Genomic DNA, 15,170 nt, shown 5'->3' on the forward strand with positions numbered 1-15,170 from the left:
TACTTTCAAAATAGCTTTTTCCTAACCTTTAAAAAATTTGATTTATAGGATTTTATATTAATATTATGATATCATAAAAAATTCATAAAAAAATATTATTTTTGATAATAAAACTTAGAAAATTACAAAAATAAAAAATTTAGAAAATTATTAAATATTTTTTTAAAATAAATTTCATTAAAAAATAAATATAATATATATTTATGATTTAAAAATAAATATAATATATATATATTTAAAAATAAATAAAAATATACTTATATATTAATATATTGCCCCCACAATTCAAAATCTTTGACTCCGTCTCTATTCCTATATACATGAAATTCCATGAGTGTAATTTCTATTAAATCCTGCATTAATCTTAAAAAGATTAATAGCCACAATTCCTTCTAAGATAACTAAAATTATACTCCCTCCTGTCTCATATGTAAGCAAAAGAAAAAAAAGCTCACCCTTTAAGAAAGTGGCTATATATTCATTTAAGTAATGGAAAATATACATTTTTTCCATATTTACCCTTATTTATTAATTTAGAAATAAATTAATATTTTTATTATAACCATTTAATGGTTAGTCAATTTTTATTAATACCATTTAATGGTTAGTAATTATGGTAGATCAAGTGCGGTAATGATGAGATTATTGACCAAAATAGTGAATATGAAAGAATTATTATCCTTATTTAATTTATAATTTTTTCTTTAGATTAACCGTTTAAATAACTATATTAAGGATGGGCATTTCTCATTAATCATAATATAATTTATTAATAATTAATTACTTTAATTTATATTTAATTAATTAAATAATTACTCTAACTGTTCGTTTATGGATTGGTATTAGAAACTCATCCCAAGACTTGACAACTTTCTCTCTTCTTTCACTTTTAGGCACTTTCAACTTTCTCTCTTATTCATTTAAAATAAAAAAATAAAAGAAGATATCAAAATAAATAATTTATTTTAATTTTCAATACATGTTTTTTAATTTTATTTTATAATTAATATTATTTTCATCATTCATGATATATGATAAGCGTACTTAAATAAAAATATCATTTTTTATATTTTTTTAATATATATAAAATGATCAATTTGATTATTCATGAGTAGTATATTTAGGCTAATCTAAATTGACATTTCTTTTTTTATAAAAAATCAATCAAACATCAAATTTTATAAATGGTGTGTGGTTCCCTGTAATAAGACTCCAACAAGGACGATAATATTGATATTCCTCTCTTCTACAATGAATGATTTATTTGGTATAAAAGAGTGTTCCAAAATAAATAATCATTTCAATTTACAATGTTTCATTTCCAATTTTATCTTATAATCAATATTTCTTCCGTTCCACCATGAGTGACTCATTTAGAATAAAAGAGTGTCCCAAAATAAATGATCAATTTTAATTTTCAATACAACTTTTTCAATTTCATCCTTTAATTAATATTATTTTTATCATTTCCAATACATGATGATAGTACTTCATCTGTCTCATAAAAAAATATTTTATTTGAACAATTCATGGTTCTTAAGTAAATGATTCTATGTTGTTGGTTATGAGGATAAAACTATCATTTACTAGAATACACATATTAATTGTAATTAAAAGAGTGGTTGGATAAAGTGAAAGTTAATAAATAAGAATGTGATAGTGTAAAAATAATAATAAATGTTGCATTGATATTGTAAAAGAACAATTATTTTGAGACAGAGAAAAAGTGCAAATAAGACACTTTTTATGAGACGGAGGGAGTACTTTAGTAAAAATATCATTCTCTCTGTTTCAATTATTCTTTTTTCTTAATCTTTATGAAATGATCAATTAAATCACTATAATTCTTTCTCTTTTATTTATTCATTTTTCTTAATATATGTAAAATAATCGATTAAATAATTCATTATAAGACGGAGAGAGTTCCACGTAGGATAAGTATTTGTAGTCAAATCAAACTATATTCCATAGCCAATGAGCTATTTTGCACTATAAAGACACAATAATGTTTCTTGTGTCTATAGGAGAGCAAAAGATGTTGAAGTCATACGTGGTACAAAAGTGTTCACAAAATTTGTGTCCGTCGTATATTTGCCTGAATGGTGTAAAAGACAACAACAAAAAGTCTTAAAAGGAAGTCCATAAAAGAGAATCAAGATGCATAGCACTAAACAATGAGAAGTGTGTGGAAAAATAGCACTTTGTGAGAAATTAAAGCAGCTTTTTCTTTTTCACTAGTGCAATTATTAGTGTCAACAACAACAACAAGCGGAAAGAATAGTAGCATATCCAACACCTTTGCTTTGCACCTATATAGGCTTAATGCTCAACCACCAAGCAAATTAAACTTTTCAAGAGGAGTGGCTGTAATAATTGACACAACTAACTACATGGTTATTATTAAAGATAAAACTTGTTAAAGTAACAATAATGTTTGTCCTAAAAAAAACTAAAAGTATAATTTTTAGTCTTTAGACGAAATAGTAATAATCACTCTCGAGTTCAAATCAATTCTTAATAGGAAGTTTGTTGGTTGATGAGGTGGTCGTAGTTAATAAGGTTATTAATTTCGTCAAATGTTCACAAAAGGTTTGCATAATTTTTAAAGTGTACTTTAAAAAAGTTTATTCGGTTAGTTAGAGTTTCAACGATTGTCTGCTTTTTAGATTTGGCTTTGGTGCTCTTAGATTAGAGCTTGTGTGTTGGCAGTTAACCTGTCTGTTCTGGTCAATGGTTCTCCAACTGAAGAGATTAAAATTCAAAGAGGATTGAAGTAAGGAGATCCTCTGGCTCCTTTCCTTTTCCTGTTAGTTGTTTAAGACCTTAGTGGGTTGATTAAGAGAGTCTTTCAACTTAGTCTCTTCTCTGGTTTTCGAGTTGGTCCCTCTTTGGAAGTCTCTCATCTTCAACATGTCGATGATATGCTAATTTTGGTAAATTCTTCGATAGAGAACTTGTGGGCTACCAAAGCTATTCGGATGGATTTTGAGTTAGCATTGGGCCTTGGGGTTAATTTCCACAAGAGCATTCTGATTGGGATTAATGGTGATCTTCCTTTCTTAGAGTTATCAGAGTATTTTTTCAATTGTAAGATTGAGTTTCTTCCCTTTAGATATCTAAGGTTTCCTGTTGGAGCAAATAATAGGCCAGCCTCTATTTGGGAACCCCTTATTAATCTAATTTCGAAAAGACTTCATTCTTGGAGTCATATGTATGTCAATTTAGGAGGTGGGGTTATTCTCCTCAACCCCGATCTTTAATGTTATTCTTATTCTTTCCTTAAAATGCATGTGAAGGTGTGGAAAAGTTTAGTAAGGATTCAGAAAATATTTCTTTGGAATAGTGTGAAGGGGGATGCAAAGATCTTTTGGGCGAGGTGGTCTAATGTTTGTAAGTCTAAGATGAATGAGAGCTTAGGGGTTAGAGATCTATGTTTGGTTAACCTCACCCTCTTAGCCAAGTGGAGAGGGAGACTTCTTATGGGTGTCTCGGGTTAATGGTTCCACATTCTTTCTGGTAAGTATGATGCTTTTATTGTTTTTTTTTTTTGCTGTCTAGGGGTATGTCTTCGAGATTTCGGTCTTGTTTGTCATGGTGGAAAGATGTATCTTTTCTCGATTCTAAAAAGGATGATCCCCTAATTAGTTTGAGTTAGGTTTTGTTAAGAAGGTGGGAACATGTCTTCGAACTTCTTTTTGAGAAGATCTTTAGCTAGGTAATACTCCACTTAAAGTCAGATTCTCTAGTATCTACTTTATTTATCAAGTTAAAAAAGGGATTGTTAGTGAGGTAGGGAGGTGGAAGACGGGAGAATTTTTTGGACTTTTAGGTGGAGAAGATCCTTCTTCATCTGAGAAGAACCTCTAGTCTCGGCTCTCTCTTTGGCCCTCCAAGAGGTTTAGTTTATTGAGGGAAGTGATAGGAGGGTTTGGAGGCACTCTGGAGATGTGTTTTTATTGGTGGCGTCAGCCTACCGAGTGCTTGATGATCTTCTTCAGGTCTTTGATCCTCCTTTAGTTGGGGAGTTTCCATTTCTTCTTCTCATTTGGAATAGTTTGGCTCTTTTTAAAGTTGTGGTTTTTTCTGGCAGCTCTTTTTTGTAGGTTTTCTTCTAGAGAAAATTTGTTCAAAAGAAATGTTATTGTCGATCTGGATGCTATCTCTTGTATTCTTTGTTGGGATTGGCTTGAATTAGCCTCTCATTTGTTCGTTACTTGTAGTCTTTCCTTTTGTGTCTGATACAGAATTTTCTAGTGGTTAGGATTTTAATTGGCTCTTCCTAGAGATATTATGACTTTTTTTGAATTTTTCATCTCTTTAGGGGTTAACTCTAAGTCTAGGAAAGTTTTTTCCATGTTTGGTTAGTGCGGAATGAGAAACATTTATCTTATAAGACAACAAATGAAAAAAAGTTGGAAAGAAAGAGTATTTTTTTGACTTGGAGTTAGTTTTATGGTCGTACATCAATGAATTCCTTCTCTTTCACAGTTTGACTTCAAAATTCTTTTGAGTGTCTTAACAAATAGTGATTCAAGTTGTGTGACCTGCTACGAAGTTATTTAGTGGTTCCTAGTGTAACTGTGGTGCTTTTATTTTTGGGTCTGACGGACTGATATCTTGTCAATGTTTTGATGTGTGGAGGTTCGTTGCATGGTTATTATTTAGGGCTATGTATTTTTGTTGTTTCAGTTAGGATTCGTTAGGATTCTCTGCTATTTTTTGTTTTTGGTTTTTTTTTTAATTTAGCTTATGTTTGTTCTTTTAATACTTTTTTATAGAAGAGATGAAGTACTAGAATCTAATGGGAAAGTTTAGAATCAAAATGAGAGTAAAGTAGAAATAATGATAAAGTCAATATTCCTACAAACCTAAGCTTTTGTGGAAGAACGTGGATCCAATTTCAATTGAAAATAGCAACATCCACCAATGCTAGGTGTTTAATTTGGTGAAGACAGAAAAAATACCCAATCGTAGCTCTCTTACATGCCAAACTAGGCTAGATAGACATAGTTGACAATTCCATTATTGATCCTGTCTGGTCCCAAACATGTTAACACCATCATAAACCGACATAGTGGTTTCATGTCAACAAGTTTGTGACACTTGAACTACACAAAGTTCTTCAATTCCAGCAAGATCAATAATGTCACTCTCACCCATTCCAGAAAGTTGCAACCATTGGGAATTTTTAAGTTAATGTGGTTTTTCAACATAATTTTAATCAAAATAATCGGCATCCAAACACATAATATTGAAGAAATAAAAATTAATGTTCCAACATATATAAAAAAACTTAGAAACACAATTAAAAAAAGTGATTTCATAAAAAATTAAGATTAGAATGATTAAATTAAAAATAGTGATTTCATAAAAAATTAAGATTAGAATGATTAAAGATCTCAATGGAAATGATAGATTTTGTCCCATAAACTCATAAAAATAATAAAATACAAAATATATATTATTTTTAATTAAATTAATAATAAAATGAAATTCAAAAATATAAAAAAAATATCTTTTTATTATAAATCTATTTTTTTTACAATACTTAATTCATGTTCTTGACCATCAAAGTTTTTAATTTTCAGAAAAGTTTAAAATTATCATATAGATCTCTATTTTGCTAACTTTTAATTTTTTTAATAAAAGAAATAATATAAAAAGACAAAAAAAAAACATATATATTAAAATTATATATTTTCAAAATTTTATAATATTCAAAATAGGTTTGATACTCAATAGGATAAAAATATATTTTTTGTTCCCATACCTAAAGTACTTTGAGAGAATTTTGTTTCTCATTTTACAAGAGAAACTTTCAAAAAAGCTTAAAATAATTGTATAGATCTCTCTTTTATTAGTTTTTAACTTTTTTAATAAAATAAATAATATGAAAAGAAAAAAACAACATAAAAACTTTAGTTTATATATTTTTAAGATTTTATAATAATCAAAACATAGTGAATACTCAGTGGGATAGAAATATGTTTTCCGCTTCCGTATCTAAAGAAATGATTGTTGAAATTGCGATTTAAAATTTAAAATTTATAGATTTTGCGTTTTTAGGTCAAAATTTTGTTTTAAATCACAGGTAAGACATTTTTTTTTTGTAAAATCATATCTTGAGACGATTTAAATTGCTCTGAAATTGGAAAAATCATGTAAAATCATTGGATTTTACCCTTTGACCTGATTTTACCTTTTTATCGTCACATTTATAAAAAAAACATTTTATATTTTGATCAAGTTGAAAATGAAGACACTGATGAAGATGATTGGTAGAAGGATTGAACTTTCAATTAATTAGGAGCCTACTCTTTCCACCCTTACATGTGCATATCACACTCTTGAAAATCTGAAGTTGTCCTTCATACATCCAGAGATGCATCTCTGGACGCACCAAAAATCACGTCAACCTTCTATTTTCTGAGTTTCACCCCAGTTTAAAAGAAATTATGGTACGGAGATACATCTATGTATGTTGTTTTGGTGTATCCGGAGATGCATCTCTGAAATATCTTTTACACTCACTTATGGGATTTTGTTATTCACGTGAATGATTTGAATAATAACTCATTGATGTTTCTGGAGATGCGCCTCCGAAATCATCTAGCGGGAATTATATAAAACATCATCTTGCATGAGCTTTTTCTTCATGCTAAAACAAGAAACTATTCCAAAACCCTTAAAAAAATTCTCTCATTCTCAATCAATTTTTCAACACCAAAACATCATTGTTGTATTTCATCACTTCAAAGGGAGAAAACAAGTTAGAATTGCAGGTAAAGATCATGCATTTCATCCCCCATTCCTTACATTAATCTTAGTTTCCTGCTGAAAAATGAACGTTGAGTCCGGAGATGCATTTCCGAACGAAGTTAGGTGTCTTTTGGATGTGCATCTCCGGATTGTCCTGATAGTTTGAAATGTAACAGTGATTTTATATTATTGGTGGTAATAGATATGGTGCACCTAGATGTGTTCCCCAAAGTTATTGTGCATGTGGATGTTAAACCGAATGAAGTAAATAATGATGTTTAACCGGATGAAGCGAATGATGATCTTAAACTGGGTGCTCGACCGGTTGTTGTCGAGGTAAATGTTCGTGCACAGTTTAAAAATGAATAAGTGTATATTGTTGGTGAACATATGTTACATTGGGTCCATAGGGAGGCCAGAAAATTGTGGTTTGGCGTTGTAATCGGAAGGTCCAAAAATGACTCGGATAAAAGACAAGCATTTGTAACAATGATATGCGAAAGAAGTGACACGTACCAACCAAGAATTATGAACTTGAAATGAGATGACACTTGATCGAGGAAATATGAGTGTCTGTTTAAATTGTGTGGATACTGTATAGCCGATGAGACATGGAAATTTAATGTGATTTCTGGTATACATAACAATTCCCTACATGACAAGCTAGTCGGTCATCCCATTGTATGTCGCCTTATTCCGGAGGAGAGAAACCTTTTTTCAGACATGACATTAAACATGGTGGTTCCGAAAAACATACTCGCATCTTTGAAACGAAAAAGACCTCTAAATGTGTCAAATATCAAGCAAATATATAACGTGTGTGCTCGAGAGAACAAGGCGGTAAAAGGATCAAGATCTGAGATGTGATAATTGTTAAAGCTTTTGGAAGACGAAAACTATGTTTTGAGGTACAGAGTTTGTGAGGATAAAGTCACCATTCGAGATATATTTTGGAGTCATCTCAATTTCGTGAAGTTGTTCAACATATTTCCCTTTATGCTCATAATTTAACATGCAAAACAAACAAGTATAGTCTTTCACTCTTGGAAATTGTCGTTGTTATTTCTACAGAAATGGCTTATTCAGTCGCTTTTGCATTTTTGAAATCCAAAAAAGAGGACAATGTTACAGGGGCTTTGGAAATGTGCAACACTATGTTGAAGGACCAAGAAAACATGTCACTAGTCATAATCGTTCATCGTAACATTGCACTGATGAATTTGATTTCAATGGTGTTTCCTACATCATTCGTATTACTTTGAAAGTATCACATAACCAAAAATGTGAGAAGGTGAGTAAAACATACGGTTGACACCAAACAAGTCAATGGTGAGGATGGAAAAATGATCAAACCTGGTGCGATGGTGGAAAATATAATTGATGCATGGAATGGTATGATAAATTCTTCCACGAAAGAATTATATGTCAAATTTGTTCTACATTCAAGTGTGTGTGTGTGTGTGTGATATATATCCAAATTTGTTGAAATATGTTGAGGGCGCAATTTTGGATCAGGTTAGAGAGAATATTGTTTGTGCATGGGCCGATCTGGTTCAACACTTTAGCAATACAACAACTAACATAGATGAATATGCATATTCTAGACTGGAGAATTTGTTGGGAAACAGTAAAGGCGATTTTTGTCGAGACTGGGACGCGATTAACCAAATGCTCTGAAACCAACATAATGAGATACATACATATTTCGGTCGGAGATTACTGTGTTAGAACATCGATTCAAAAACAACATCATTTATTCACAGTTGGTTGGTAACGTATCTCTGGCGACATTGAATTTTATTTTTCAAGAAGCCAAGCAAGCGGATAAAACAGATTCAGATAGCTTAAAGTGTGGATGTACACTCAAAAAGACTTGCGGGCTTCCATATGCTTGTTTAATTTAAAAGAAGATGAAGTTTGAAAAACGAATATGTATGGATGAAGTTTGTACTCGTGGCTATGTTTTGATGATGGTGGTGTGACGAAGGATGATAAATCAAACATATCTATCATGACCGAGTGGAAAGTGATTCAAGAGAGATTCATGAAAGCTGGTGACATAATAAAATTTCATATCAAATAGCAATTGAGGAAGATTGTTTATCCATAAACAATGGATTTGAAACCACCTTCGGAACCGGTTAAAACAAAGGGTTCCCCTAAAGAGATCAAACTGATACAAGGTGACAACTCCACGAGACGGTCTCCTTCATACTTTGAACATATTAAGTCATATTCTTCGGATTCTCCGACTCCTAAATCCCAAAAAAAAAGTGTTTTCAAGAGTGCTCGCATTAGAAAACCATTTCATCCATTGTTGGTACCAAAAATCAAATTCATTGAAGAGGTGCCATTTTTTATGCATAAATACATCGAGTGAATTGTAAATGTTGAAAGTGAAGGCAATTGTGGTTTTTGAGTTGTTTCGGTTTACTCGGTAAAGGAGATAAGGACCACCAATTTGTTTGTTGTCATCTTATACAAGAGATGACGACGCATAAGGAATCATACATAAAGTTATACGGGAACAAAATAAATTACGATACAATTCTCAATGTTCTTGTTCCTTGTCTCAGTGGTCCAACTCCGTTTGACAAATGGATGTGCTTCCTAAAAGTGGGACATCTTATAGCAAATACTTATGATAGGGTGTGCATTGATTTAACATGATATGATTTTTCAAAAACTTTCTTTTCAATTTGGAGTAAATCACCTCAAAATTCATCTGAACGCATCATATGTATCAGTTGGCTATCAAAAAACAACATTTTGTTCAGATTTATTTGAAATCGGGATGTCCTATATCAAAGACAGCATTAGAGTGAATGACACATTTCACACAAAATGTTGAAACATGGTCGGATCACTTTTTTGAAAGGATATAAGAGTTCACCAAATTAAACAACATTGAACGAGATGCAAATAAATAAAGGTCAAAAAATGAACCATCTAAGATTTAGATAATGACACTAATTTTGATGCGTTTTATTTATAATTAACAATATAGCATATTTTTTAAATAACACATTGCATACAAAATTATAGGATATTTTTTTGGACATTTTTGTTTTTGAAATTATGCTCTACATAAATCAATTGGTTATGTTCTCCACTATTTTGGATGGGTCACAGATACTATGTATCGAAAAAAACAAGAGAAAGTTTTTCATCTTTAGAGACCTAGACGACGCAATCCCTCGGAAATCCAGAGACCTAGACGACGCAATCCCTCGGAAATCCATGATGAAAACTGACCTCCCTAAAATTATAAACTTATAGGTCATCTGGAAAAATAAAAATTGATTGGCACCACCTCATCCTAGCAAAGTTGAAATGCTTCAAAAAAAATTATCATTCTCCATTATGTATACCTTGTTGTCTCTATTAAATTCTTCTACCATGAAAATACTACCAACTTATTTATTGATTGTGCAGGATGTGAACAATGTTTCCTCTGGATAACGAAAAGTACACAGTGCCAAAATAATTTAAAAAGTTGAAAGGCATAGAAAGAGTAAGCATGGTACCAAGTTATTTAGATTTAACTCCTCTAAATTGAAATTTATACTAACAATGTTAGTTTGATAATGATAATAAATTAGAATATCAATGACTAATATTGCATACACATGCATAGTAGGTTAAGACCGTCTCAAACTCAATACTAAACATTGATTTCTTAACCAGAACTGAGATGTCTTTTATAACCTTCTAGAAGTGAGACAATTTCTGTTTGAAGCCAAAATTCAATATAAATGCTACTACTATTTAATAACCATAATGAAAATCAAAATCCTTCAACTTTTATCCAATGACAAAACTTAACTTCAAAAGCAAAACAAAATTGAACCGGTCTTTAAATTAGTCACCATACAGAAACCAGAATTCATTTAAACACATGTCATATTCCACCAAATGCCTTCTTTGCACCACTGGATGATCCAGCTGGAATCACTTTCAAGACGTTGAATCTCACTGTCTTGGAGAGTGGCCTAACAAAATGGTACAAATAAAGCCAATCAGACAAACATCTATATCTATATCAATATTTAAACAAGATTCTCCTATTAATTTAATACACACAAAAAGGATCCTCCGATTGAGTCTCACCTGCATTGGCCAATAGTAACATGATCTCCTTCCTTAACACGGAAACAAGGTGAAACATGAGCGGGGATGTTTGAATGTCTCTTCTCATATCTAAAAGCAGATGAAAAAAACAAGTTATAAATTATCTTTCTTCAAGCAAGCAAATAAAAACAGCAGTAGTATGAAAGGCAGTAGTATGAAAGGAGAATACCTTTGATACTTCTTAATAAAGTGAAGATAATTCCTCCTAACAATAATAGTCCTATTCATCTTAGCACTGTGGCAAGTTCCAGCTATAATACGACCCCGGATGGAAACATTGCCGGTGAAGGGGCACTTCTTGTCAATATAGGTTCCTGTTTTGAAAGAAAAAAAATGGCTCTCAATTAGAAGCAGAAATAAACACACAAATACATTCAAAAAGAAACAACTAAGTCATATGGAATGATAAAAGTATATCAAGAAGATCATGACATGAGCAATGGTGAAATCTGTTTTTACTAGGGGTATTTAGAACTATTGACCTCTCTAATCAAAAGATGACAGTTCAAAAAGTAAAAGGACTTGAGCATATTATTTCGTTTGCTACAATTTGCAACTATTTAACAACAATGCTTTCATGATACAAGTTACAACGCCAGTGCATATATATTTCTGCATATGTAGACCTATACTATCAACTATCAAGTTGGATCAGATCTCATAAAAATGGTTTACATCAAACATGTCACAAATCGCTGATATGAATTTCAAAAGCTTTAACAAGCGATTAAATAAAACAATACGTGGAATAAGAGAGACAACGAGAAAAATATAGTGAAACCATACATTTAAACAACACATTAGAGACTCGCTTTATATAGGCTTAAGAGCAATAAATAAGATTACTACAAAGTATTCTATCCCTATTTACTAGATATGATATGATATTCCTATTATATAGATCCTAGCTATTAACATGTATCTAATCTCATTTTAAACACAACACACACTTCATCTAATCATATAACAGGAAGGAACTAACTAAAAATAGCAAAAGGGATATAAGATTAGCATGGTGGGTCCAATCTCGACTCCCAGCATAATACTAACAACACTAACATTATTTTAAAAAGAACAAAAAAACTAAAATTGGCCGATAGATCCAACCATATAATCCACATTGTATTAATAGCATTGTGAATCTTTCATTGCAGATTGCAGATTGCAGGTTCAGCCTTCACAAAGGCTAAATTATTACACACAAATCTAACCTTACGATGCCTCCTAGTAAGAAAACGATTAAATTAACACGCAAAGCAAAACAAATTGATTAGATAACAACTACCCTAAAAAACTGATCATTTATAATTAACAATAACCGACAAAACCTAGATCCAGCTAAATAACACAATGGATTCACAATTCAGGGTACAAATTTAACGAAATACAGTAGAGAACAAGATAACGAACCTTCAGTGGCTTCTTTGGGAGTCTTAAAGCCAAGACCAACAGATTTCCAAAATCGATTTCCACCTTTACCAGGCCTCTTTCCCTTCCCAGATTTCTTCGAGCTACGCAATTAACACAAATAACAAAGCATCAGAAACAAAATAACAAGAGAGAAAACGGTGAATCATTCTGAAAGTACAGAATTTAATATACCATAGAAACACTTTAGGTTGCTTCAGATAAGCCTTCTCAGTCTGTAACAGAAATTCAAAAAAAAAATCAAAATCAATGGAAGGTTCAAAAAGATTTATGAACAATCGGAAGAAAGGGAAAACGATTAGAAATGAGATTAGAGTGAAAAGGGAAGATGAAGTTAGTTACTTGTTCAGCCATGGTGGAGTTTGGGGATTTTGCAGAGGAGAAGAGAGTGTTTAGCCGCACTCGTCGAAAACCCTCTTGCTCGAGTTTGATGAGAGTTGAGAAACCCTAATATCGTTGTGTTTCAATTTAATAAAAGTTTTTAATTTATTAAAATAGTACTATAAATTAGTTTTAGAGTGTCATCCAATATACTCATTAAAAAACTTTTAAATATTATTAATTCACAGTATAAAAATAATTTATATTTTTAAATATATCATTTATTTTCATTATAAATTAATAAAAAATTTAATGATGATTTATGTAAAAAAAAAAGTATACTCATCCCATAAAAATATATCATTATATTATATCATATAAATAATTTTTAATTTTTAATTTAATTTAACAGAATATATTTTACTAGTTGACACTATGTAAAATTGATTTACATGATAAATACATTATTTATTTTCTTATTAATAAATAGATGATAAAAAATATTTTTTTTAAAATGGATTTAATGTATATGCAATGATAATATGAAATAATTTTGTACTATCTAATAAAAAAACAGCAATTTATCATATCATTGAAAAAAACTTAAAATATAAGTGTCGTGTGGTAGGATTCATGATCATCTTTGAATAATAGTATAAAAATAATTCATAATATTATCCATTTTCTTTGAAAGTTTAATTTATCAAAATAATTAATAAAAAATACAGATCGAAATTTTTTGGACGGCCTAAAAAAATACAATTTGTCTAAATTAACCAACAGACACATACAATTTTTACATGTTTAGCTTAACAAATGACATTTATAAAATATGAAGCAGAATTGTAAACCATCAAAAAATATTGGAATACTCGCAACTCACTTTTGATGTTCCACTTGTTTCCTTTAAAATAAAGAATTTTGTTAACTTGTAATCTAAAATTTAAATTCTCTAACAAAAGTAAAAAGATCATATCAAAAAATATAACTTTTAATACTAGTGTTTTTAAAAAATCTTTTTATATTAAAATTTTTAAACTCGAGTATTTAAGCACAATTTAATATTTACTTAAATGATTTACGAAACTCAAATTACCTAACTCAATCTTTTTTTTACAAAGAAAGGCTTAAGTTCAAACGACGAAACAAAGCTAAGAAAATACCACCCTAGCAATGGTTACACTTTTAATATCATCCTCTATTAATCTAGCTATAACATTCGGCACCAAATCAAAGATGATCAACTATGCATCAAGGACGCAACTAATGTGACCTAAAGCGTCTGCACACATGTTTGATTCTCGATATGCATGCTCCAAACGCACAACAGCATGCATATCAATCAAATTATGAATCATTTGATAATTCTAACACATTCCCCAATTTTCGTGTTCCCTTTTTCAATTGTCGTTACCGCTTCTATCGAATCCACATTTATCGCCACATGTTGCAAACCTTTTTCAGCTGTGAGTTTCAAACCTTCAAGAACTCCCCACAATTATGTTATAAGAACACTGCATTTTCCCAACGATGTAGCAAAACTACTAATCCACATTTCATTATTATCCTGAATCACACCACCACAACCAGAAGCAGTTTCATCCTTGCACGCACCATCAACATTTAGCTTAACCATATTGCTCTTCGGCGGTGTCCATTTTATCATCATGATTGATTCGTCCCAAATTTTTACCTCATTATGCATACGGATAACTTCCTCATATTCCTTCTTCCTCTGCAAAATGCATTCTATCGGGTCGTAGGGTATCATAAACTCCTCATTATGCTCTTCCTTGTTTCTTCAATTCCAAATCGTAAGACAAAAGTTGCCATATGTTATTCTATTTACCGTTATCAATGTTATTCTTGATCCATTGTTGCACGTCATACATGTAATGAACATGATAAAAACGACTTGGCATTATCTTCGTCCAAACCTCCCTTGCACTAGGACAGTCACGCAAAACATGTAATATCGATTCACACGAACTTCCACAGAGGTTGCAAGATGCAGGCCCCATATCTTTCTTGCTTTTATTGAGGTTGGTGAGAAGTCTTTCATGTTTAAGGAGTCATATGAAGCTCCTCACTCTTTCTAGAACCTTGAGCCTCCACACCTTACTACAAACACCATTGTCATGATCCTCCTATTCGTTGATAAGATGACTACCAAAAAAGATTCATCTCCTTTTGTTGCAATTATAAATTCATCCATCTTCATTCCTAATATAAGTGGAAGAATATAATGTATTTTATTTAAAATCTCGTGCGGCATCCACTCTTGAAGATATTTGTATTGATGACCCTTTCTTAGCCGGGGATACTTGATTTCTGTCTGATGGTAGAAATATTCAACAGAGCCTGGCTGGGGATGGAAGAGATGACCAGTCTGTCTAGTGATGCCAATTTCTTCTGGGGAATAGTTGGTTTTTGCTGGGGAATAGAATTAGCAACCAGATTCATTGGAAAGCATGGTTAGACCTTCTCCTCGATCCTGAAATCTTTTAGTAATTGCTATTTCCGTTTTATGC

The 15,170-nt window shown here is 31.1% G+C and overlaps 1 protein-coding gene across 1 annotated transcript; it reads right to left on the reverse strand.

The window, feature by feature from the left end:
- Window positions 1–10,411: 10,411 nt before the first annotated feature.
- LOC127073454 (40S ribosomal protein S11) lies at window positions 10,412–12,817 on the reverse strand. The gene is made up of 6 exons (XM_051014606.1): window positions 12,661–12,817; window positions 12,493–12,533; window positions 12,301–12,401; window positions 11,060–11,204; window positions 10,870–10,959; window positions 10,412–10,751 (listed from the first exon to the last, which is right to left on the reverse strand). The coding sequence occupies exons 1-6, from the start codon at window positions 12,670–12,672 to the stop codon at window positions 10,661–10,663; spliced, it is 480 nt and encodes a 159-aa protein (XP_050870563.1). The 5' UTR covers window positions 12,673–12,817; the 3' UTR covers window positions 10,412–10,660.
- Between the last annotated feature and the right edge of the window lie 2,353 nt (window positions 12,818–15,170).

The sequence above is a fragment of the Lathyrus oleraceus genome, chromosome 4, assembly GCF_024323335.1.
Source record: "Lathyrus oleraceus cultivar Zhongwan6 chromosome 4, CAAS_Psat_ZW6_1.0, whole genome shotgun sequence".
Classification (NCBI taxonomy): Eukaryota; Viridiplantae; Streptophyta; class Magnoliopsida; order Fabales; family Fabaceae; genus Lathyrus; species Lathyrus oleraceus.

Coding starts and splice junctions, on each gene's coding strand:
- LOC127073454 (XM_051014606.1), bottom strand. Junction 11,205..12,300: donor TCCCAAAGAAGCCACTGAAG/GTTCGTTATCTT, acceptor CTTTCAAAACAG/GAACCTATATTGACAAGAAG. Junction 10,960..11,059: donor TTTATTAAGAAGTATCAAAG/GTATTCTCCTTT, acceptor ATCTGCTTTTAG/ATATGAGAAGAGACATTCAA.